At 51.4% G+C, this 25,471-nt stretch overlaps 2 protein-coding genes across 9 annotated transcripts in view; one reads left to right on the top strand and one right to left on the bottom strand.

Moving 5' to 3' along the window:
* Positions 1 to 19,483, bottom strand: TMEM43 (transmembrane protein 43). 7 transcript variants are annotated; one of them, XM_055259379.2, is made up of 12 exons: positions 19,136 to 19,483; positions 14,866 to 15,015; positions 13,488 to 13,622; positions 11,976 to 12,070; positions 11,055 to 11,104; positions 10,715 to 10,784; positions 9,839 to 9,909; positions 8,762 to 8,883; positions 8,420 to 8,494; positions 7,750 to 7,851; positions 4,364 to 4,481; positions 1 to 2,079 (listed from the first exon to the last, which is right to left on the bottom strand). In XM_055259379.2, exons 1-12 carry the CDS (start codon positions 19,145 to 19,147, stop codon positions 1,877 to 1,879), a joined length of 1,203 nt encoding a protein of 400 aa, XP_055115354.2. In that variant the 5' UTR covers positions 19,148 to 19,483; the 3' UTR covers positions 1 to 1,876. The 7 variants fall into 7 exon arrangements, with proteins under 7 accessions (XP_055115354.2, XP_055115357.2, XP_055115356.2 ...); XM_055259382.2 differs by having other exon boundaries at positions 4,364 to 4,478; positions 8,423 to 8,494; positions 19,136 to 19,354; XM_055259381.2 differs by having other exon boundaries at positions 8,423 to 8,494; positions 19,136 to 19,354.
* Positions 19,475 to 25,471, top strand: part of CHCHD4 (coiled-coil-helix-coiled-coil-helix domain containing 4) — a 12,755-nt gene continuing 6,758 nt past the window's right edge. Inside the window, exon 1 of one of the 2 annotated variants that reach the window (XM_055259386.2) lies at positions 19,475 to 19,686. In XM_055259386.2, coding sequence (XP_055115361.1) covers positions 19,665 to 19,686 — 22 coding nt within the window. In that variant the 5' untranslated portion in view covers positions 19,475 to 19,664. Of the gene's footprint in view, positions 19,687 to 21,300; positions 22,422 to 25,471 lie in introns of those variants that run through there. The other variant, XM_055259385.2, reaches the window with a different exon arrangement.

Raw genomic sequence — 25,471 nt, forward strand, 5'->3', positions numbered from 1 at the left:
TTTAGAAATTTCAAAATTTTTAATAAAAAATACAATGATATTACAAATTTGGTTTTCCAAAGCTTTCAAATTTTTCTTAACATTATTTTTCTCTTTAAGAACACTTTTGAAGTCGGCAGTAATTTAAAATCCTTATTAGAAAAAAACCAAAGCCCAAGGATTCTGCATTTAGTCATCATCTAGGTATACTGTGTGTTTTCCGAAAGCATCCTTTAAGAGTTTGGGGATTTGATGAAATTGCTCATGTAATAAGCAGTTAGTGAATATTATTGAATCCTAAACCCAGATAAGTCATCTTGGGCTGGCTGTGTTTTTCATGTGAAGAAACTCATTTATAGCACAGGCACCCCAGGCCAATCCAGATGATTACAGATCACTGGTTTCAGAAGTTCTGACCCCTTATTCAGCTACCAAATACTTAGTTGCTAAAGGAATTACTCCCAGCAGGCACAAAACGGTTTCTGAATATGACAGAAAAGGTATACAAAGAATCATTTAAGACATCCTGGTTACAACATACTTTAAAAGGGCGTGAGAGTAGTTGGGGAACTTAGAAATTCTGTGACTTAGGTGTGGGTGGATCTTATTTAGGAGGACTAAAGCTATGGACACAACACGTGAAAGAACCACTCAGAAGCAGCCCTAGGAGGCCCAGGTGCCCACATCGAAAGCACTCCCGGGTGAAAGCAGCCAGGCAGGTGTGGGCATCGTACAGCAAGCCTCAGGCCTTAGTTCTTGATTGTGGTTGACGGGGGGTCACCATGAAGGAGCCCATTTAGTATAAAGCTTCCAACCTTTTCTCTTAATCATTTCTTTAATCTTTGAAACCATCTTCAAGTGCATAGGGGAGTTTCCGATGCCAGAGGTTTGCAAGTGCTTTCTCCACCCTCTCTTCCTAGAGTGAAAACAAATCCTTTTGCTAATACTTGTTTCAAAAGCATCCATTGTAAAGCTTCTCAGTGACACAAAATACTGAGAGGTAACTTTTTATCAGTCAAACCACATACCCCAATTTAACACCTTTCAGTGCTCTGAATTCAATTGACAGACTAAAGGGTGTTTCCTGTAACAGTCTGTAATATTAATCATTCAAGTGTGTTTTTTTGTTTTTTGTTTTTAAATCTTATTTCAGAAAACTTCCTCTTGGGGTAGGAAAAGTACACACGAAGCAGCAAAGTAATGAAGAAAAACTTAAATAGGACTTTCAGCGTTCCCACACACTACAAAGATTCTGCCAAGCCATAAGATAAGTGTGAAGCCCGTTATATGTCCAGCTTTTCTCCTCAGGACATCTTCAGTGTTTCTTCTCTTTCAAACACCAAATCAGGTTCTAGCCACAGACTGTGTCTTGGGTGTGCCTGCTTTGCGGGGTCCATGCCCAGTGTGTCTGCTGGTGACCCAGGACTCAGCAGTAATGACTAACGGCCGCCCTTCACGGTCAGATGTGCTTGGTGGTGGTGGCAAAGCATGGCACTTGTGTGCAGTGATGAGAAGCAGCACACAGCAAGGCTGAGCCCTTTATCAGCAGGCCTCCGTAGAGTGTGTCTGCGTCATCAGCTGCCAATGGGCTGAGTGGCTGGCCGTACCCACTCAGTCCAAGAGAGGAAGGAAACAGCAGGAGAAGCTGTCAGCTTGCCATTCATGAGCTGCTGCTGCCCACCAAAGCTGCTTACTGGCAAAAAGAGGTGTGGGGAAGACATGAGCTGGTGAACACCAACCTGGTGCACATGCTGCCAAGTCTGGCCCCTGAAGAGGAGAGGGGGTGCAGAGTCCAAAACCAACCGGGGCTCCTGCTCTGGCATGGAGCTGGGTCAGAGGTGAGGGAGGACCTGGATTCTAGGGCTCACGCAGGTGTCGGGCGGGTGCCAGGATCTTTTCACTCCAACTTTTTGGCTGGCACCCGTGTCCGAGCAACAATGATGGGCACAAGGGCCAGGCCGGCAATGAGGAGGGCCCACAGGGGTCGGTAGAAGAGCCAGCCAGCCGCCACGGTCAGCAGGGTCAGCGAGGTGGCCACGCAGAAGGCAAAGGCTTTCAGGCCAATGTTGACCAGGTCTCGGAAAACAGGAAACCAGTCCACTGTGGAAAGGAGAAAGGTGATGAGGTGCCACCTGCTCTACACCTCACCAGCTCAGCAGATCGCTCCCGTCCCTAGATGAGGATGGGCCCATGTTGCTACATGCATGAGGAGGGGAGAGGATCAGTGGGGTGGAAGGCAAGGAGCCTCGTTCTGAGAGCTAAGGGAGCACAGGAGCCTCTGCTATGAGCTGCGTGGTTGGGCCCATTGTCTAAGCCACCCACTCTACCCTGCTCCAGGGGAGAGGATGTAGCAGTGCTTTGTAAACTTTAATACTTTATGTGGAGAGTAGTCTGAGGCCAGTATAAAGACATGTGCCTGTAATGCTAGAAATAACCTGGGTCCTGCACACATACAAGAGGCTGTGGGTGGAGCCTCCTGTAGGTGCCTATTTGGGCCTCTCAGCCATTCCTAGAGGTGTTGGTTCATTCATGCAGCAGGATGTTACTGATGATTTATGTGCTCAGCACTGAACCAGCAGGTGCTAGAGGAAATAAATTAGCCTAAGCATTGGCCTCTCCTCAAGAATCTCACAGACTATTGGTCCAATAGGATAAAGCCCAAAATCCAGCTAAATTCATGAGGAATTACCCTATTCTTGCCTTGTGTGACCTCTCCAGGTTGGCATTCCATAGCTGATGTCCACTCAAGGAATCTTCACTCAGTTCCCAGGAGGCCACCAATGGTCTGGAATCACTGGGTTTGCAGAGCAAGCCCTGGTGCCCCATCCTGCCTGCAGCACACCCTGCAAGCCACTACCTGGCCTCATCCTGATCTGTTCCCATACAGCACTGCTACTCAGCCCTTATAATAAGCAAAGTTTACGTTTCTGAACGTTGCCTATGTGCACCATCTCACGAAGCGCTCATGCCCACCCTGTAAGGTAGGTACTCTTCTTAACTCCATTTTACCCATAGGGTCACTGAGACTCAGGGAATTAAGAAACTCACCACCAGTCCTCCTGTTAGAAAGTGCCAGAACCAGGATTTGAACTCAAGACCGTATGGGCCCAGAGCCTGGGTTCTGAGCCGTTGCTCTGAGCCTTGTCTGTCTCTTGCTGTGGAGTCTTACACACGTTGGTATTTATCAAACGCATGGGGGACTGTGTGCTTCCCTGCTGCGCTCCTGACTCTCCCCACCCACCCTGGGGGTCCCTCCACGCTCTTAAGTCTGTCCTGAGCCTGGCGCATTCCAGTTGTAGAGTGAATTGGGATCACGGACATCAGAGATCCAAAGAAGGGCCCACTGAGACAGACATGAGGAAACCGAGGCTCCAGAAGGGAACTGGTCTGCCCAAGGTCACACAGGCAAAAAAGAGGACTCCGTTTAAATGCTGATCTCTCGCTAATGTGCCCACCACGTCACTGGTCTTTCTGAGCTCAATTCAGCTGTCCAAAGAAAGGCTCAGGGAAAGAGTCCTTCCCTTCCCGGGCCTGTTTTCCCAACTGTAAACAAAGGAAGTGGTCCCCCCTAGCTCAGACAGCCCAAGATGTGCAGGCAGACCTCTTCTGACTTGTGCATGTTGAGTGGGGAAGAGGTTTCTGTTGGCACCCAGAGAAGACTTGACCCAATCATGTGACTGGAAGGGACATACAACAGGGAAAGGCTTGGATGGAGAGTCCTCTGAGGAACCCCATCCTCCTGGGCCCAGAACATACTTAGTCACCCTGGGCACTCAGATCCCGAACCACGCTGGGCCACGGGGCTCCTACTGGGCTCGCTGGTGCCAACCTCAGGTCAAGGAGTGGCCCAGAACTCTCCTTCATGCTCCAGACTTGCTGGCTGCCCCAATCTAGCCCAGGTTTTGGAGTGAGGAAGGAAGCATGATAGTTTTGGGTGTTTCCTATTTGCCACATTTCATACAACGCTGCATGTGAGGGGTGAGGTGACTGAAGCTGAGATGGGAAGGGAAAGGCCAAGCATCCAGAGCTTGGACGTGAGAGATTTCAAATGCAGGTCTGGCAGGCTCCCATGTGGTATTCAATTGTGGATCAAAGGAATGAGCAAATGATCGAGCGAGCAGATAGAACCTTCAGGCTGTGGAGTGAGACCAGTGCCCCAGAGTCAGCCCCACCCAGCCTCGCCCCTGGCAGCTCCTGCCCTCAAACCTGCCTTCCTCTGCTCCCTCATCCCAAGGCTATGGAGCGGGGACACAGAGATGAGCCAAATGCCTGGTATCTGCACAAGGGCCATCCCATCAGGCCGGAAGGGCTGAGATGATGTGACAGGCAGAGGAGGCCCTTTGGGGATACAGAAGGGAGGGCAGTGACCCACTCCGACACCTACCCAAGGTGTAGAGGATCCGTGTCATAAGGTTGAGGCCCATGAACATGGCCATCCAGCCGGCTGCCCGCAGGCCCCAGGTCTTCATGGAGTTGCTCCTTAGTTCTCTATGAAACATCTCCTGCAGGACAAGGTGGGGGCAGGTCAGGATGCTGAGGGCCAGCAGCGTACCCAATCGGCAGGGCAGGTCCTGAGGGGGCTGTACCAACTCAGGAGCTGTTGGCCATTTCTGAACAGGCCAGAGGGAGGTGGGGCAAGCCTCCTACAGGGCTAAGTCCTTCTGCCCATCTGGCAGAGCACAGGGCAAGGCATGAGATCTCTGTGGAAGGTACGGGCCTTCCTCAGCTCAGAGCCTGCCAGCACCTGGAGCCCTCAGCCCACAGTCTCACCTGGAATGAGCAGGACCCTCCCCACCACCCCTGAGCAGGTTTGAGCATGCCTGCTGGGCAGCATGCTCTGCGCTGTGTGTGATCTGTTTAATCTCAGACCCTCTCCACATGGCTTGGGGACACTGCACCCTCCTTCTCAGGCTCCATCGCTGTCGCTGCCCCTCTTCCTGTCCATTAGATGCTGCAGTTCTTTAGCTGCTTCAGTCCATACTCTCTCCCCGGACATCCCATCTGCTTCCTTGGCCTCCATATGCCGTGACCCTCCAATTTAAAGCTGCATTTCTGGCCCTCTCCTGGGCCTCACAGCCCTGCGGCTCCCACCACCTCCACCGCCTCCTCAACGTTTCCACTTGACATCTCAGCCTGTCCAGTGCTGACACTGGCACCTTCTCCATCTCAGCACATGGCACACCCACCCACCCACTCACATCTATGGGAAAGACATGACCTGCTCCTCCCCTACCACCCCATCCAGTCCAGGCCACATATTCCCGAGTCTCTCACCACTGATTGCCTGCAGGAGCCTCACTGGCCCTGCTTCTATTACCCACTCCGTGTTCTCCACACAGCCACCTGCCAGAGCCCTGCCACACCTCCCGGACACCGACCCTGCTGCCGGTGCCCTGACCTTGCTGGCTGCTGTCCCCAGTCCAGGTCGAGCGTCCTTGCCTCTGTGTATCCGTGCGTGGGTTTGCTCTGCCTACAGCGATTGCCTGTAGTCATGCCTGGCCAGCTTCCTACATATTCTTCGAGCTTTGCTTGAACCCCATTTCTTCAGAGGGCTTTCCCTGACCCTCTGATCTGAATCGGGCCCTCTCTCGGAGTCCATAACAACAAAAACAGGTCACATTTATCACTCACCATTTATCTGATACTGTCCTAAGTGTTTACAAGTATTATTTAATTCTCAGATTCACTCAATGAGGTAGGAATACTTACCTCCACTTTACAGACGAGGAAACTGAGGCTCTGAGAGGATAAGTCATGTGCCCAAGGTCTCACCTCAAGCAGTTAACTAAACGCTACATTTCCAAGAGCAGGGAGCATGTCTGTGAAGTACCTGGTGTTCAATGAAAACTTGCTGAATGAATGAATAATCCTCAACAACCAAACCAGTTAGGGATGTTGTGACTATTACTAATAGTAATTAAACATTTTCTCCTTCACGAATGAGGAAACAGCCTGAGAGATCAGCACCAGCTCAAGGTCCTATAGCAGGTGGGAGGCAGTGCCAGGGCCGTATGCAGTGTGCCTGCTTGGGCAGCTGTACTCTCCTGCCCCTGGGACTGGAATCGGGGCATCCTGACTTTTGCCCTGAGCTGCCTGCCTGGCTCTGGGCCTTTTCTTCCACTTGGCAGAGACCCTAGACCTTGTGTGGGGGTGGGGGCTGGGCTGGAGGAAGACAGGGCTTTGGGGCTGCTAAGCAGCAGGAGGCCCAGGGGGTGAGGAGGCCGCCTGAGCATCTGCACTGCAGGGCCTTCCTTTCTGGGGCATAACCTAAGCCATGGGCCCCATCCACTCCTCTCTGGAGGGGCGGCTCTGTGAGCTGGGCCTCAGCCCTGGGAGAGAGAGCAAGGCCTGGACTGGGCCTCCTAATTTTAGAAACTCACTGGGGACCCTCAGCTGCTGGTGGAAGGGTGACTCATGGCCTTTTAGGCTGGGAGGTGGCAGCCCTACCCTGAGGTTGGTAACTGGGCTCCTGGGCAACAGCCTGACCACACCCTAGCCCTGGCCAGGTACCAGAAGTTGGTGAGGCCCAAGCACCACCACACGCTGGAGGCTAACGGGACAGATGGCTGCTGAGGATCTAGTAATAGGAACAAAAGGTCACAGCTAACCCCTGACACCTGTCTGCTGCCTTGCCCCTTTCTGGCCCTTCTGGAATGAAAACTCCAGCAGTCCTGGTTAGGGCAGGTATAGAGTGCCCCACCAGGGATACCTGTGTTCATCAACAACAGAAAAACTAAAGACTCGATTTTTCTGCTGCAGAGAAGGATTGCCTACCTAGAGAAGACAGGCTAACTTTTAAGGCATAGAACTGAACTAATCAGCACATCTTGGCACCCCTTCTCCTTGGGACCCGGGGGAGGCATAGCCCTCCCTATTTACAATGGGAGAGGAATACTCAGGTAGCTGAGGCCCAAAACCCTTCCCCACCCTCCTGATGTTCTGGAAGGACACAGACTTTGGTGAAGACCCCCCACCCACTCCCTCTCCCCGCTCTGGGCTGTGACCACAGCACTCTGGGTGCCCCCTTAAAAGGTGAACCCTTTCGTGCCCGGACTGGGCGGTTCTTGCTGGAACTGACTGACCACTGATTCTTCCAGGGTTAACCCCTTCTCATCAGCAAAACTCACTTGTCAGAGGCCCTGCTTGATCACTGTAGAAACGGATGTCCTATTCTGACATCCACTGGTATCAGAGCACCTGTTCTCCTCTTTCCAACACTCGGCACAATGCATCAGTACTTACGAGTTTCTGTCACTCTCACTCCTCTACCGGACAGTCTGTGAGGCACAGTGAGTTTAGTGCCTAGCACAGTCCTGCACACTGAGGGTTCATGACAGACTCAATATCCACAATCCAAAAACCCAAACGCTGAAGTGCTCCAAAATCCAAAACTTTCTGAATGCCAATATAACGCCACTAGTGGAAATCCCACACTTGACCACATGTGATGGGTTGCATTGTATAAAATCACCTTCAGGCGATGTGTACAAAGTATATATGAAACATAAATAGATTCTGTGTTTAGACTTGGTTCTCATCCCCAAGAGATCTCATTATGTATATACAAATATCTGCAAATCCAAAAAAATCTGGAATCTGAAACACTCCTGGTCAAACACTTTGATGAGGGATACTCAACATTCTGCTATTTCTTCTTCTTGCCTCATTCACTGGCTATGACCCCTGGTAGTGTGATCTTATTAAATAACCACTAGAAGGAAGGAAGGACATGCTTGTTCCCCTACTGTACGAGTGGGGCACAGCACTCACCTCTGCTGAGAAGTCCCCGTGGTGCAGGAGCAGTAAGGTATCCCCAGACTTGGTGGAGAACGGGACTAGCTGGTCACCCCGCTGCCGGGCAATCACAGTGACCTGGTCAGAGGACCTGGTGTTAGAGCTGAGGGGTGACCAGTGGGAGATACGCCCACGAGAGCCATGGCCCACCCTCCCGGGACTGGGTGCCGGCCGGGGAAGTGAGCACAGAGACCCTGGGGCTTCTCTCTCTATACATCCACTGGGGGTGCATCCATCCCTGCAGCTCTGGCTGAGCTGCTCCATTCAAAGCTCCAGGCAGTACCTTGGGCAGTGGGCAGAGCAGGGGATAGGGCAGAACTGCACATAGGCCAGGAACGTAAGACCAATTATTGACAGATCAAAATGGGCTTGGGGAGAGGGTCTGTGTGTGACTGGAACACCTGTCATAAGGCACGACTGTGAGACCCCTTTTGAGCTGCCCTTCTTAACATGGGGTCCATGGATGGCTGTGGGAACATGGAGCTCTGAAACTGCTCAGAAGCATGGCTGGCTGAGAGTGCGTGCGAGCATGTGCCTTTCCCCAGGGAAAAGGGGGTCCCAGCGCTCCTGACATTGACCAAGGTGTCTGTGTCCGGGGAAGTCGTGAGGCTCTGACTTAGTGTCTGCCCCTGGGAAGCCAGGTTACCACGTGAGCTGGGCCCAGGTCAGGGTCATCGCCGCTCAGTCCAGCATAGGAAAAGGAGATGCGCAAGTCTCCCACCTGGGGGTGGAAGAGAAGCAGGGAGAGTGAGGAAGGGAGTAGCTGGCCCAGGCTCAGGTCCAGGATGCCTCGGCTACGCCCCTCAGGCTCTTCTCCCACCTCCACACCCGTGCCCAGCCTGTGCCGTCACCCAGAGCACCTCTCCCACTCCAGCTGCACTTGGCCAAGTGCAGCTGTGCATGCAACTGAACTAAATCTGCCTGGCGCAGGAACCTGATCCTAGGGCCCTGACCCTCCTATTTGGAAAGCCCAAGCCTCTCCGCGTACCTCTGGATACTTGGGATTTTCGCTGTGGTAGAAAAAGTCTCCACGGCGAATGATGTCCACGTGAGGGTCCTCCAGCTTGGACAGGCTCAAGGACTTGAAGTTGTCGACTTTGTCGATGAGGCCTGAGGGGGCCAGAGTGGTTAGAAATCCATGGGACCAGGTGAAAACTTCAATCTGAAAAGTCCCTGGCCTGACCCCCTTCCACCACGCCCTTGGAGCCTGCGCATGTGGCACTCCCGCCTGCAGTGCCTTTTTCTGACTCTGTCTCGTCCACGGCTTCCCCTGGGTTAGACCATCTCCTCCAGGAAGCTTTCCCTGTGCCCACTCCCACCAAATCAGAATGACCACAGCACTGGGAGTGGCCTTAGCCCTTTTCCCTTCCATCAAGGTTATGGCCATCCACGTCCAAGCCTGACTCGCCTCCTGGGTTGAGAGCTACTTGAGGACAGGCCCAGCTGGCACAGAGGCACCATCCAGCAACAAAGCAGACAGCGGCCAGGCCAGGCCCAGGATCATCCAGCCTCCCCAGGGCTACCTGGGCCCTTGGTATCTTCTCCCACCTTCATGGGTCAGGCCCAGGAACAGAGCCCCAGGGTTACTCTGGCCCATGGTGCCACCTTATCCCTTGCAAGCTTCTCTTTGGAGTCAATGGGGGGTGCCTGTGATGAGCTAGTGCCTTCCTGGGACAGGTGGAGCTCAGAGGGGGAGCCCTAGGCTGAGAGCACTGAGCCACCTCATGTCTACTACTAGCCGGAGTCTGCTTGAGGAAGGACTGTCTCAGCAGAGACTACTCAGCAGACACCAGCATGCAACAGGGTGAGGATGCATGCCTGAGTCATTCTCTGGAACAATCCAGATTTCAGAGGAACCTGGTAGGATGGAGTGGGGTGGGGTTTCTACGTCAGCCCTTGCTTCCTGGGGATTCGCCTTCCCCTCGCCCCCCAAAGCATGGTGCTGGGAAAGGTGCAGACTGATCCTGTGCCTTTAGCCATCTAAAGGCTGAGTGCTGGGAGCTCCGGCCCTGGGAGAGGCCTTGTGCTTCTGGCATGAGCTCTTCTGGAGAGGCCTGAGACTTACCTGACGAGAGGAAAAACCTGCCAATTTGAACAAAGGGGGCTGTTGCTGTGAATGACTCCACTGCCATGGCACTGTGGGAGAGAGGAAGCTGTCAGAGATGGGCACTAGTGTGGCAGCTGCCTGGGTCCCTTTGGATTGTTTGTGCTGGGCAGGGTCCCCACCTGGGGGTTCCTGCAAGTCCAGATTAGCCCAGGCACAGCAGACATCTTGTCTTGTCCACCCCCAGGGGCCCTGTGCCCCCTCCTCTGGGCTGAGCGCCCTCACTCTGTCTCCTGTTCCCTGGAGCTTCCTACCCTCTTGCCTAGACCCCTGCCAGCCTGTCCTGCCCCACCCACCGCTGTCAGATATATCTTGCATGGACTTTACACCCCTCACCAGCCCCTCCCAGAGCATTCCATTCCCTGACCATCTTACTGGCACAGCCCAGACCATTGCTGAACAAGGCCTGCTCTCTAGCCACACCCAAGTGTTATGCCCGCCTCACCACTGGCATGCCGTGGAGCTAACCTCCCTCTGCTGAAATCCTGAGAAGCCTGAACAAATGCCGCTGCCTCTGGAAAGTCTGTCCTGATTGTCCTCCCACCCATGGCAAACCATTAACAAAATGCTTCCCTGGCCCCGTGTGTGCAAATCCCCTTAGACGCTTAGTGCAGGCCTTACATTTGTGCCTTGTTTGCGGGGAGCTTGTCTGGGGTCAGGGGAGATAGGTCTCTGTGTTCCTGGTGCCCAGCACAGGGCTTGGTCTCAAAACCACGTCCCACATTTTCAACCCATGAGGCAGGATTAACTCAATCCTGTTATTCAGATGAAGAAACTGAGGCTGGAGACCTGCCAGCGTAGACAAAGCTGCACTCAGGCCTGGGGCCTGGCTCTCACCTGGGGTTTTTGTGGCCAATCTCTCGGTCGAAATTTTTGCTGTTGATGATTTCTGACCTCCATTCGGTGTCTGCTCAGGGAGAGGAATCAACTCAGAGCCCAGGTAGGAGTGGCACGTGGCTGAGACTCACCAGCCCAGCTCCTCCTATCTCACAGCCAAAGGGGTGGGTCAGGGAGCCTCAGTGGATGGGTGGGAGAGCAGGGCTCTGAAGACTGGCACCCAGGGATCCCAATGCCTGGTGCTGAATCCTTCTCATGGCCCCACCAACAGCCCTGCTGTCCAGCCACTGCTGTGGGCCCCCACCATGGGCAGAGACCACGTAAGGGGCCCAGCACTCACTGTAGGAGTACCTCGTCTCCTTCTTCACCTGCCCATCCTCCGTGTACTCCCTGCAGGGAAAGCAAGGCAGCCACGGGGGGTTAGCCTCGTCGCCCCAGGCAGTGTAATCTCTAAGCATCTGAGCAGGAAGCAACCTCAGGGCTACCAGATCAGACTCCCCAGATGGGGCAGATGCCTTCTCTACACCAGCCCCAAGACAGGGCACTCAATCCTGACAGCCAGCCAGCTCCTGCCCTCCAAGGCGCTGCCTGGAGGAAAGCGCTCTCCCATCCTGAGCTGAAATCTGCCCCCACTGGCGTTACACCAAGGGGCCCAGCCCTGCCCTTTGGGCTCAGAGATCTGGCTGCATCCTCTGTTCCAGGACAGCCCTGCGGGGGACCTCCTGAAACTGCCCTTCTCCTGCCCCTCCCACCACCTCCCCACCCGTCGATCACAGTCCATATGATTCAGGTGGGGCTGAACCCACCCCCCAGCTCCAGGTGACCCCAGCCCTGGTCAACGAGAACCTGCCCTGGGACTCCTGTCAGAAACGATAAGCTGTAAGTGGAGAGAAGATGGGACCAACACGGCTGATGGGAAGGCTGAACACAGAGATGCAGTGAGGTCTCGGGGGTGACATGCTGATCCTAATGACAGTGTTTCAGGCCTGCTCCAAGTCATGCTTCAAGCTTATGCATCTCTGGAACTTCCCAGATGTGGGAGCAACTCAATCCCCCTTTCCTCTTGGAGCCACTCTTCACTGGATTTTTGCCACTTCCAAATCACTGGCTATTAATTTGGGGATAATTTCACACTTTTCTGATAGGAAGATGTTATACTTGAATTTCAAAGGCATCAAAATGAAAGGTATCTGCATGTTATCCTGACACCTACACTTCACTCCTCCTTTACCCCAACAGAGTTTTCACCCCGACAGCTCACCTGGACTCCTCAGTTTCTACCCATTGGTACATCTCCACGTGCCTTCGCAGTTTCACAGCCGGAAGATGGACTCCATAGTTTGGATCAGACAAAAGCTTCAAACAGAATCAAAGAAACCAAAAAAATAAAGGATAAGATTCATGTCAAACACATGAAGAAATGCTCATCATCACTGGCCATCAGAGAAATGCAAATCAAAACCACAGTGAGATACCATCTCACACCAGTTAGAATGGACATCATTAAAAAATCAGGAAACAACAGGTGCTGGAGAGGATGTGGAGAAATAGGAACACTTTTACACTGTTGGTGGGACTGTGAACTAGTTCAACCATTGTGGAAGTCAGTGTGGCGATTCCTCAGGGATCTAGAACTAGAAATACCATTTGACCCAGCCATCCCATTACTGGGTATATACCCAAAGGACTATAAATCATGCTGCTATAAAGACACATGCACACGTATGTTTATTGCGGCACTATTCACAATAGCAAAGAGTTGGAACCAACCCAAATGTCCAACAACGATAGACTGGATTAAGAAAATGTGGCACATATACACCATGGAATACTATGCAGCCATAAAAAATGATGAGTTCATGTCCTTTGTAGGGACATGGATGAAACTGGAAAACATCATTCTCAGTAAACTATCTCAAGGACAAAAAACCAAACACCGCATGTTCTCACTCATAGGTGGGAATTGAACAATGAGAACTCATGGACACAGGAAGGGGAACATCACACTCCGGGGACTGTTGTGGGGTTGGGGGAGTGGGGAGGGACAGCATTAGGAGATATACCTAATGCTAAATGACGAGTTAAGGGGTGCAGCAAACCAACATGGCACATGGATACATATGTAACAAACCTGCACATTGTGCACATGTACCCTAAAACCTAAAGTATAATAAAAAAAAAAAAGAAAAAAAAGATTCATGTCAACCCAGAAAGCCTGGCTCAGGGGAAGCTGGACTGGAAGAGGAAGAAATAGAGAAGGGGACAAGGGTAGAGAGCCCTACACTGCTTTGCAGGGGAGAATCGAGGACACTCCCTGTCCCAGGTTCTTTACACACAGTGCCTATGATCATGACCCTCGCAGTATAGGCCCGGGCTGCATGGCCCAATGGCATGGTGCCAACAGCACACAGGGTGTTCAAGTAACAGGAAAGCTCTGGTGCCTGGGGTAGTTTTGTGGCCTTGCACTGGACACACATGGTCATCAGTCATGAGAGCAACTCCCTGAGTGCCAGCCACTGTACCAAGACATTAGTTACCTAATCTCACCAAATCCTCAAGGCTGGCCACAGCTTGTTACCATTACCGTCCCCATTTTATACATGAAGACACCGAGACTCAGGATAGACAAGTCCACACAGCTGCTGAGCGGTGGAGTCAGGAATCACACCCATGTGTGACCATCTCCAAGGCCCATGCTTTCAAATCCTCAGCCAGACAACATTCAGGATGAGCCCCGAGCCATTGGCAGGTCAGCATCCCCTGCCAAGCCTACCTTGGATGTCCGCAAGGCACCAATGATGTGCACCAGCCTTCCTTCATTCTCCGGAGCCACACTGTGGATGCTGTCGGGGGACACCACAAGCGAGAGCCCCTCAGCCAATGAGGTTGCCGCCTTCAACGCACGGCCCTGGGAGCAAAGGGGAGTGGGAATTTCAACAGCTCAGGGGTGGCTCAGCATGACTGTGCTTGTTGCAAAGTATTAGGGTAGGATGGGGCCTCAGGGAGCACTGAGACCCATCTCCCCACTGTACAGTTGGAAAACTGAGGTCTAGCAAGTGGAGAGTAAGGACTGGAACCCAGATTCCTGCTTTCCCAGGCAGACTTCTTCCCACTGCCCCACTGGTACCCACTAGCCCCCACAAATCTTAGCACTGCCCCAGTGGTGGGAACAGCTGATGTTTCTGCCTGCCTGTCCCTTTCTCCCCATTTTTCTCTGCCTTCTCTTTTTTAATTTTATTTTTATGTTTAAGTTGTTTGTAGAGATGGGGTCTTGCTATGTTGCCCAGGCTGCTTTCGAACTTCTGACCTCAAGCGATCTTCCCTCCTTGGTGTCCCAAAGTGCTGGGGTTACAGGCCTGAGCCACCATGCCTGGCTCTCCTCTCCCCTACTCAGCCCATGTGGTTTACCTAGGTCGATCTGAACCCTTGTTCAAATTATGTGACCCAGACCTTGCCTATCAGAACATGTGAGTGACCCCTGGCCATGGAGACTGATTCAGAGGACTGAGAGCCAAGCCAGGACACTGAGAGATTGCCCTGTAACTGTTGCTCAATTGATTTAGAAATATACTGTTGCATCATGAGGTCCTATTAAAAAAAAAAAAGGAAAAAGAGAGAGAAAGAAACGAGAGAGAGAGATAGAGAAAGGAAGGAAGGAAGAAAGGAACGAAGGAAGGAAGGAAGGGAGGAAGGAAGGGAGGGAGGGAGGGGAAAGGAAAAGAAAGAAGAGAAACAAATGGTTTTTCTCTTCCCTGGGCTGAGTGGTTGGACGTAAGCCAGTTGCTGGGGCCACATTTGCCATCACAGATGAAGTGCCTGCCCAAGAAAAACATCATAATAGAGAAAAACAGGCAAAAGATGAAGAAATGGAGATTCCTGGTGACCCAGCATGAACACCTGGATCCAACTACGCCTGAGGCAGGTGCTAACCCCTGGATTTTCAGGTGTGTGAACTGATCTACTCCCCTTCCTGCTCACATCAGCTGTGGGATGGATCACAATGGAAAAAACTGTGATTAACTCAGTATCCTTCTTTCTCTTTTGTAAAATCTAGGCCCTTTATTACCAAATCCAGCCTCTGGGTTCATGGCCTTTGCTCTCTGACATGGTGGGGACTCTCACTCTGCACAGGAAGACCCCAGACATTTTACCTCATTGGTGAAAATTAGGTAGAAGGAGAGCAGGAAGGCCATGAGCCCCACGAACATCCCACCCGAGGTCTCGCTCAGCCGCTCCAGGAAGCCTGGCTGGGAGCTGGTTTTAACTTTGACGTGTTCTCTCCGGGTACTGGTACTGGAATACTGAAGAAAAAAAAACATAGCCACAGAATGAAAATTAGTTTTTCAAAATAAATTAAATTTGCTATTTATTCTCAGTTTTTTGTTTTTTTTTTTTTAGTTTTAACTGTATGTGGTAAAAACACACAGATATTCAATGTGCAGTTTGGCAGGTTTCCACAAAAGTATATTCCATTTGACCAACATCTAAAGCAAGGTACAAAATATTTCCATCACTCCAAAAAGTTTCTTTGTGCCCCTTTCCTGCCAATTCTCTGAATTTGAATCTGAATTTGAATTTCTCCCACTGTAGATTAGTTTTGTTTCTTCTACAACTTGAGAAAACTGGAATCGGGGCACCAACTCCTTTCTGCCCAGCTTCTTGGACTCAGAGCACTGCTTTTGCAATTCATCCATGTTGTGGTGTTTATCAGGAGTTTGTTCCTTTTCATGGCTGAGTAGTGTTCCACTTATGACTATACCACAATGTGCTGAATCATTGGTCAGTGGATGGGTATCTTGGCAGCTTCCAGGTTTTCGCTGTTATGAATAATGCTGCTGTGAATATTCATATATGAACCTTTACGCAGACATGTGCTTTCATTTCCCATAGGAATATACCTAGAAGTACAAATGCTGGCTCACAGAGAAGATACATGTTTAACTTTTTATGAAACTGCCAAGCTATTTTACAAAGAGGTTATTAGAGATGTATTTTTAATTAAATTCAGCAAAGAGTGGCTGAGCTTTCTGAGAGCAGTGCTAGCTCTTGTGGGGTCAGAAGTAGTCTTAGGGCAGTGAGGTCACAACCATAAACAATATTAGAAGGTCACACAGAGTGTCCTGTGCGAGGGTGGACTCGGTGCTCAACGAGTGACCCCTTCTACCTGGGTATCAAGGCAGGCTCCCTTGAGTGGAATCTTAGAGGCAGACCTTAGGAGAAGAGCATCCCTAAAGGGAGAACCACATCAGCAGTGATGAGGAAGTAGGAAGTGGTTCTGGGGGAGCAGCTGCCTATCTGCTTTGGCTGCGTTGTGGGAGCGATGGAGGAAGAAAGGGCTCGGAGCTAGGCATTTCTGGGCAGGTTCACAGTGGGCCTCAAACTCAAGGGTGAGTGGATCAGGCTTTGGTCAATAACAGAGGCATGATTTGGGGTGCATCCACTGCTGATCAAAAGTGTCATCGTCTAGGGCAGGATTCTGGAGCCAGAAGAACTGGGTTTGAATCTACGCTCTGCCACATACCAGCTACGGGGTTTTGGGCAAGCAATTTCACCACTTTGTGCCTTCCATTTCCTCTGTGCATAGGGTTGTGGTGAGAACCAAAGAACATAGTTATTGGGGGCTCAGGGCCTAGGGAGTGGTAAGCACTGTACACGTGTTAGCTAGTAGAAATGTTACCAGGTTTCCCTACAACTGATACTGGGCTGGCACCAGGCTGGGGGTGAGCTGACAAAAGTCACAAAGATGTAAAGTGGGGCCCAGCTAAGACAGGCCCCATCCTGGCACTGGGGGCCAGAGGAGTGAATTGAGTCAGAGTCTCTGCTTGGACAAAGCTGATGGCACATTCTGATTCTGATTGTCTTTGAGTATCACCAGCCAAGGCCTCCAGTGACCAGATGTCCATGAATCCAGAAGTCGTCTTGACTTTCCATGCCATTTGGAAACATTAGGTGAGTGAATCACCACATAGGGGCAGGTGACCATCACAATGATGACAATGGCAAACACACCGGTCTATCACAGGCCAGCCCACAAGCAAGCCCAAAGAGCTAGATGCCATAACGACCCCATTTCACTGATAAGAAAATCGGGCTCGGGGTTAAGTCATCTTCCCAGATCACACAGCTTCTAAGAGGAAGAGTTAGGATTCAAATCCGGGCAGACTGGAGGCTACTCTCCCATTACTCATTCCAGTCTGTGCTCCGCATCTCTTGGGCTACAATATGAGTTGAATGTTGGGAGCCAGCTGCAGGCAGCAATAGGAAAAGAAGGCGTGGCTTCCTCTTGGGCCTCCCCTCAGCCAGCATCAAGATAGGGGGCTCAAAGACGGCCTTGGAGGGAAGGAAGAGAGGTACAGGAGGGTGCCCCTCAGGCTAGGCGAGGGGTGAGGTGGGCAGTGATATGACATACCCAGCCCACATTCCGAACCAAAATTCCCAGTAAACATGGAGGATCATAAAGGATCTATAAATCCACACATATTTATATATACATATATTATGTATTACATGTATACACACATTATATAAACACACACACACACACACACAGACATCCCCAGTGACACATCCCCTCCCAGTCCCAGCACTCAGGAGTCAGAAGAAATGAGCAATGAGTGGTGGGAACAGAGGCTGACACATAGGCCCTGGAAATGGACAGAACTGGGTTCGATGCCCAGGTTCACCAATCACTTGCTGTGTAAGCCTGGGTAAATTGTTCTACCTCTCTGATTCTGTTTACTCACTTACAAAGTGGAGAGGGGAATAGTACCTTCACCACAGGTACTGCTGCTGCTATACTGATTGTGAACCCAGCTACTGGATGAATCAAAAAATGCTTGGCAGCAGAGGATACTCAAATGCATGTATATTCCTTGGTGAGGGGTCAAGTCTCAATGTACCCAAGATGATCTCTATCCACTGGGACCATCTGTGCTACCCTGCGAGGACAGGCTTGTTTTCAAGTATTAAGTACCTACCACACACCAGGCACTGTGCTAAGCAGTCTCCCTTAAATATCACAGTAACTGATCCATGAGGCTACATAAACCTGGAGAGATGAAAGCCACACAGCTACTGGGTGGAAGAATCTGGATTGCCCCCAGGTCTCCCTAACTCCAAAGCCTGCCCTTTTCAGCATATTCCCGTGTCACAGCATGCCAAGCTGGCCACGAGAGCTTGGGCAGGTGCCTTCCCCTGCTAGGGAAGTTCCCCATCTGTAAAATGTGGTGGTGGTGGTGATGGGAGCAGACGAAGAGTCCACATACTACAGACAGGCTGGTCTCCTGACTCTCTCGTCTGGCCAAGCCTGAGTCTCTTGGAATACCTCTGAGGCCTTTCTAAAAGGTACAACATTCAAAAAAAAAAAAAAAAAGGTACAACATTCAAGGCTTCTAACCCTCCTGTGGGCCCGAAATGTCCTGGGAGTGTGGATGATACTAACCCGAGACAAAGTGTACTAGGGCTGCGGGTGATGCACACCCTGGCCTCTCAAGGGGTGTGGGAGGCAGAGAGGACGCTTGGGGACAGAGGCGGTGTCTGGAAATAGGGTGTGACAGACAAGAGGAGAGCTGCTAGGACACTCTACCAAAGCAGGAGAGAGGGTGTGTCTGGGGTTGGCTGGGCTTCTAAGCGGGCCCTAGAAGCACTTTCACAGACGAGCGGAGAGGTGAGTCACCAGCTTCTCCCACACCCAGCGCCCTGGTAGGAGGCGCTGCTTGTTGAATGAATGTTGGGCTTAAACAGTTTCCCGAGAAAGGCTAGTCGCAGGGAGAAGAGGCCTTGAAGGAACAGCCCTCAGCCAGGCCTTCTCCAGCCAAATCCTTGCTAGGAGGAGGAGGGGCCCCGACAGTAGAAAAATGCTCCCTCTCCCCCAACTCCTTCGCTCCCAGGCCAGCCTAAGCTTTCTGCAGCATCACAGCCTCGGTTTACAGAGCCTCGCGGAGAGCTCTCTGCTCGCCTAGACAGCCCTGTCTGTCCATTGCTGGACAGTTCCACTTGGGCTGGAGCGCCTTCCTCCCTCCCAAGGGACTGGCCCCCTCTCTGAGGTCGCGTCCAGCTCTCATAATGCGCAAGTTTCAGGGCCCCGAAGTACAGGAGGGAACTGGGAATGCAAGGAGGGGCCGCGGAGAGGCGTACAAGCAGATCCCAGTACGGGAGCAACACCTCCGAGTCCGAGTCCGCCTCCGCACGAACGCCGAGGACGAGGCGGGCCAAGGAACACGGACAAAAGAAGCCTGGACAGGCCGAGAGATGAACAGAGGGATGAGCTGGCGAAGGCAGAGACACGGCAAGCAGAGGGAGATGCGGGCCCGGCCGCACGGAGGAGCTTCAGGCGGCGAAATGGACCCAGAGGCCCCCGGGGAAGAGCCCCAGGGCGACGGGGAAGCCTGGGTGTGGCCCGGCTGGCCCGGGGATACTCACATTCGCGGCCATGGTGGGATCCGGTTCGCTGCCGCCGCCTCGCGCTGTTCAGCTAGGAAGTGGGCTGACGACTGGAGCGTGGTGTCCAGCGGCCTCTTGCCAGCCCCAGCTTCGAAAATCCGCCTAGACTCCAGGACCAAGCGGGACTTAACAGCAGTTACTGCCCCCTGTGCCCAGTGTTTCTGCGCATGCGCAGACGAGACGACCTGGAAACGATAGGGTCCCGGATGTTGCCGTACCTCATTGATGCGCCTGCGCACTGCAAAGCTTTCGGGGAAATGTAGTTTCTACTGCCTGGCGAGCTGTCGAGGGGCGCGCGACCTGCTGGGAAATGTAGTTTCCGGCCGAGGTGGGCCTGGCCGCGGTTGCGAGGGCGCCGAGGCAGGCGCGCGGCGGGCAGGCCTGGGAGGGGGCGGGTCCGCGCGGGCTTCGGAGGGGCCCGCCCTGCCAGAGGAGAGGGAGGTCACGGCGTAAAGGTGCAGCTGCCGCCACCGCCGCTTCTGCAAGGTCTCAGGGACGGGCTGCAGCCATGTCTTATTGCCGGCAGGAAGGTAGGGAGGGCGGGCTGCCATGGAGACCGGCCTACGAGGGCCTGCGGGAGACACTCGAGCCCCGGCGCCCCGCGACCACGCCGGGCGCGGGCCACCGGAGGCGCGGTCCAGGTGCCCACCCTGGAACACTCGGAGGCGGGCCGGCTGGGGGTCGCTACGCCTGTTTTGCGGATGAGAAAACCGAAGCTCTGGGGGGAAGGGGGCTGGTCCAAGGTCACAGTGAAGCCCGAACCCTGACCTCAGAGGGGCCTGTGCGTAGGAAGTCGTAAACTAGGTCCGGTTGGGGCACGGGAAGTGCCGAGCACGTTGCGTGTGGCTCGAAACTGGGAATGTATGGTGGTTAATATTAGTACCGCTCCTGCCATACCCCACGTGTTTCCATTTTGCACGCGCCTTTAAGAGGCGCGTCCGGAAAAGTTGCCACTCGGGGTAGCGTGTGCTGTGCTGGAGTGCTAGGAGTTCCACTAACGGGAATGTTTTTGAGCCCCCTGCTACCTATCAGGAACTGTTCAAGGAAGCTTGCTTGGCTTGTCTCATAGATCTCGCTGCGATCTTTGTAAGTCAGGCTCTGTTGTTGGTCACATTTTACTGAAGAGTAAAGTTAGACACAGAAGACTTGGCTAAAGCCACTCAGCCAGCAAATCGTGGAGCTGGGGTTTGAGCCTGGGCATTGTGACCCCAGAACATCCTTATCCAATCTAGTGCCCAGTGGATTGCAGGGAAAACCCTGCCTACCTCCCACCCCAAAGTTGAGCTCCGACCACCTATTGCTTCCTTGATGTTACTCTACCCAAGAGCTCAGAAGTACCCGAGCCCCAGGTCGGAGGGCCTCCCCGCACACACTGCCACAAACTGGCCCCTTGGGCCTGAGCTCCCACCTAACCCCTCCAGGCCCCGGTATCCAGTGTTGTAAAATGAGATGTTGGGCTTCATTGATAGAGCAAATATTCATGAAGCACCTCCTCTGCGCCAGAGAAGGGGGATGGATGGTTATAAAACTACAGAGAGAGTTGGAAGTCCCCCAGAAATTCTTTGGTGAATACTCCAGCTCCGTCAGTTAATTCAAGCAATCTGAAGCCCAGAGAAGGAGGTGGCCTACCTGTAGTTACACATCCAGTTAGGAGAATAGCTCAGCCTAAAATGCTGAGCCTTTTCCCTGGTAGCCCTGTCTGCTTCTAGAACCTCTCCTCCTCTGGGTCGTAAAGCTATAAGACTCACTCTTTAATGAGTACTATTATATTTCCGCTGATTACTACTTAACGTGTGCCATAAGCAAAAGTCTTCTGCCCTCACCACTCTTGTTTTTAATTTCGAGTCTTTCTCTAATTTACTTCATTTAGCAAGTAATTTTTGAGCCTTTGGGTATAATGAAGCTGTACTGATAAACAAGACCCTCCTTCTCTTTGAGGATTTACAGGAGGCAGTTTTCTCTGGAAAGTGGAGGCTAGGTCCATCTGCCTCCAAAACATGGAGCTCTATCTTTTTCTGGTTCAGAGATCTCTCAGTTTGGAGATGAGTGAGAATTGAAAGCACTCACAGGCCTTCTTAGTATTTATCTTATACATACCATTGTCCTCTTAAGAAGTCCCTGACTTTTTTTTTTTTTTTTGCCCCCACTGATCCTTTATGCTTCCCATAGGATTTTAAAAAAATGATCCCAAACTTCTTACTGTATCAGAGCTTATGTGATCTGGCCCTGTCTGCCTTTCCAGCCTGGTCTCTTCCCACCCTTTTGCTGCCCAGCCTCTAGCCTCTTGGCTGTTCCCTTGGTTTGGTATATCCTGCCTTCAGCTCTTCCATGGCTGACTCCTCATCCTTTAAAATTTAGCTCCAATATCACCTCCTGACCCTTTGTGTCTTTCACATCCTGAAGTCTCTGAAATGACCTTTTTTATTTTTTGCCATCTTACTTCCTGCCTGTCTTCTCTCACTAAGCTGAGAACATCAGATGGGCTGTGGAATCCCCAGCATCTAGCACAGGGCCTGGTGTACAGTGGGTGCCCAAATGTTTATTGAATCATGTTTACCTGCCCTCTGTCCTGAGTGAATCACTTGCCTGTGCAAGTTTATCTCAGGGGTCCACCTGCTACCTAGCCTTCAGGTTAAACTCCTTGGTTTGGCACGCAAGGGCTCTCAGCCTCGCACCCCGGCCTTGGGCTAGCCACACTTCTCCCATGTCAGCACCATAGTGTTTCTTTCTTAGTTTCCTCTTCCTAATGCAGAGCCTGCCCACTCCTGTTTAGTCAACATTTATAGAGCACATGTGATGTGCCAGCCATTGGGCATATAGTGGTGAGCAAGGTGACACATTCTCTGTCCTCCTGGCATGGTGGAAGAGATTGCCATTAAAACATCACCAGACGAATGCATGATTACAGACTGTCGTAAGTGACATGAAGGGAAAGCCCAGCATGCTATGATCATTTAGTGAAAGGCTGTATGGAGTCTGAGGAGGCTTCCTGAGGCTTCAGACATCCTTTTAAATGCCACTTTCTTAAGAAAACCTTTTGCAATCCTCAACATGTTTGAGCAAACACTACTTAAAACCCTCCTTTTGCCCTCCAGGCCTTGCCCAGGATGGTTCCTTTTGGAATGTCTATTTCCCTCCTTCCCTCCCTGAAGCTCTTTGTCAGGGACAAAGGTAGGATCCCTCCCCTTCCGTCTTCTCCACTGGATGCCTGTGTCGTATTCATCTGTGACCACCAGGTACTACCACAGAGCTGGAGCTAAGGAAGGTTTGTTGAGCTGAGCTTCTAACACTTGCATTCTTTTTACACTGTGTCTGAAAGCTATTTGTGTATTCTTCACAGACACTTGATTCTGAAAGTTGTATCTGTCAAAGGGGTTAGATTCTAAACATGAATGTCCTTAGCAGTCAGACTTATCAAACTCTTAGAAACCCCTTACCTCACTCAAAATACACCACAGGCACCACTCCCTCTGACTTTAGATCTCTTTCTTGGGTTGGGCTTCAGAAAGTAGTGGTTGGAATTGTATCGTAGGTGTATTGAATCAACTTAGCCAAAAACAAAAGAAGGTAAGTCCTTAGTGCAGGTCGCCATTCTCAAACATGACCCTGGGGAGTCAGCATCCATGGGAGACAAGAAACTGCTTCCTCTGCAGGACACGGGCATTCCTTCTGGGGTGGATGCGCTGAGAGATTCTGGCGTGTAAAGATCCTGCCCTTTCATGGGGGAAATCAAACTACTCATCCAAGGGATTTTTTGGTCTCACTCACTTAATGGTGATAACCATTCTGTCTTCCTGCTTTCTGCTGGGACTACGTGACAGAGCAGGAGTAGCGTCATCTCGGACAAACACTGGCACTTTAAGTTCCAGCTCCCTTTGTAGCCTTATGCATTTCAAGGAAGTCACTTCTTTTCTAACTACAAGCAGCCAGAAAGAGCAGACAGTAAAACACAGATAAGACAGCTGGGACACAGAGGGAGGTGGGGGGAAAGTCTCTTGGGTGACTGCCAAACTTCACCCTCATACAATGGGCCGCAGTAAAACAGTGGGCCTTAATAAGCACATTCCTTTCCCTTCAGGTGCACTAAGATAGGGAAGCTAAAAGCAGACTTGGGGGATATGCCTGCAGCTGCAGAAAGATGTATGGAAACAGACACACGACTCTGCCTCCCAGATAAACACAACAAAGAGACACAGAAGCAGTCCAAGCCTCTGATAAACTCTCCTACCCTGAATCCTTAAAAACTCTTAGTCTGTAAGAGAGTGTGGCTCTGACCTAACTCGGCCAGCAGCCCCTCTCAGGTTTAAAATAAACCTGTCCCTGTTGACTGAAAAGCCACCCTTCGTGTTTCTCTCCTCTTTAATTCTTACGCTGCAGTCTTCATGCCCTAATCCAGAGTTGTTTCTCCATTTTTTTTGCACAAATATTGAACACCCACTTTGTCCTTGACACTGTTCTGGGCTCTCAGGATACTGCAATGAACAGAATAGACAGAAATCGCTGCCTCTGAGGAGCTGACATTCCCATGGGGGCATCAGGTGGTAAACATACATAGTATGTTGGGTGAGGAAAAGCACTTTGGAGAAAGATAAAGCAGGATAAGGGAGATGGGCAGTGGTCAGGGACGGTGGTATCTGAGCAGGAGGTGAAAGCAGGGAGAAATCGCTGTGAGGGTACCTGAGGGAAGGCAAGGTGCTCCTGGAGGACAGAACACCCTGTGCAAAGGCCAGAGGTAGGCATGTGCTCAGCATGTTCAAGTAAAAGCAGAGGCCAGCGTGGCTGGAGTGGAGGGAGTGATGGTGGGAGATGGGGTCGAAGAGGTGAGGGATGCAGCTCTTTCTGGGTGTACTTGAAGATGGAGCCATTCTAATTTGCTAATGGAGATGTGAGAGAAAGATGGATTGGGGTGGCTCTACCGAGAGTAAAACTAAACAGCTGGGGGTGGAAGTTGTCTTGGTATCTGACTGCTCATTCAGTTCTGTTCTCAGCCCCACCCTGAGGTCCTGCTGGCAGAGTAACCCCTCGGGCCTCCAGTTCCCCACTCTGACCAGGGTTCTGGGGTGGGGACTGAGTTGATTCTGGGTGACCTCCTCCTTGTGCACTTTGAGTTCAGCTTTCTTCACTGGTTAAGTCAGAGAGCACTCGACCATCAGCTCTCCCATTTCCAAAACATTATTGACATCTCTGAGCCTGTGATTGTCTCTTTTCTTGGCCATGCTATCCTTGATACCCTTTAAAAATTACTGTCGAGTGGGATTCCAGCTGACAGCAGAAACTCATTTCACCTCCCCAACCACATGAGGTAGGTAGGTGGAGCTGGTGGTAAGGCCTGGTTTCTGAGGCCCAGATGGTACCTGAGCTCACACAGTGGGAAGTGCTTAAGCCCAGATTTGAACTCCAGTTCTCAGACTGTCTGTGATATTGAAGCCACTGTGTGCCAGAGGGTTTCAGGTAGTTTTCCACTTCCTTCAGAACATGCATATTCAGCTGCTTTTAAAGCTTATCTTAGAAATAAAAATACAAGCACTTTTAAATTTTATTTCTCTGGAGAAATTGCTGAGAAATGTCAAGGGAACTACTGGTCTAGCTGATTGTCCCACTAGTTGGCATCTTATGACTAGTCTGACCAGTTCTTTCTTTCACAGTTAGGTCTGTTAGGAATAGGTAAGCCTTGTCCTTGCATCAGTCCTTGAATTGACTTTTAAACATTCCAGAAAGCAAAGGCCCTCCAGGACAGGCATGCAGTGGACAGTTTGCAGGGGACACACTCGGGATCTTTCAGACCAGAGTTCCTGTTCCTGTTATGCCTTCATTTACTGCATGTCTTTTGGTCTGTTTCTCAGATCCTGTGGTCTCTGTAAAACGGAGCTAAAGTAATACCCACCAGTGAACTCACAGATGTAATAAAACACATTGCATGGGACAAAAATGTGTAAAAGATACAGCTGTTACCGTTCTACCTTCGGTTCATTGTGAACTGTGCTGCAAGGGAAAATGTCCAGGAAGGCACGTGTGAGGACTTGGCCCAGTGGGAGGGACCTGGAATTCTCAGTGGGATTGTGCTAGGCTGGTGTTTCCTAACCTGGCTGTGTATCACAGTCACCTGTGAAGCCTGTGAGCTACATGGACGTGGCAGAGAGCTCGATTCAGCTTTTCTTGGGTGAGGCCTGGTCTCTCTGTGTATGGCAAACCCCAGGAGGGCCTCATACTTTACCACGTTTGGACCCTTTGCTTTCTGTGCCTGTGACTGGGCCTCACTATTGGGCCGCGCTGAGCTGCCATCTCGGTAAACAAAACTGCCAGAGCTGAGTTGCG

The sequence above is a fragment of the Symphalangus syndactylus genome, chromosome 21 (genome assembly GCF_028878055.3).
Source record: "Symphalangus syndactylus isolate Jambi chromosome 21, NHGRI_mSymSyn1-v2.1_pri, whole genome shotgun sequence".
In the NCBI taxonomy this organism is placed as follows: Eukaryota; Metazoa; Chordata; class Mammalia; order Primates; family Hylobatidae; genus Symphalangus; species Symphalangus syndactylus.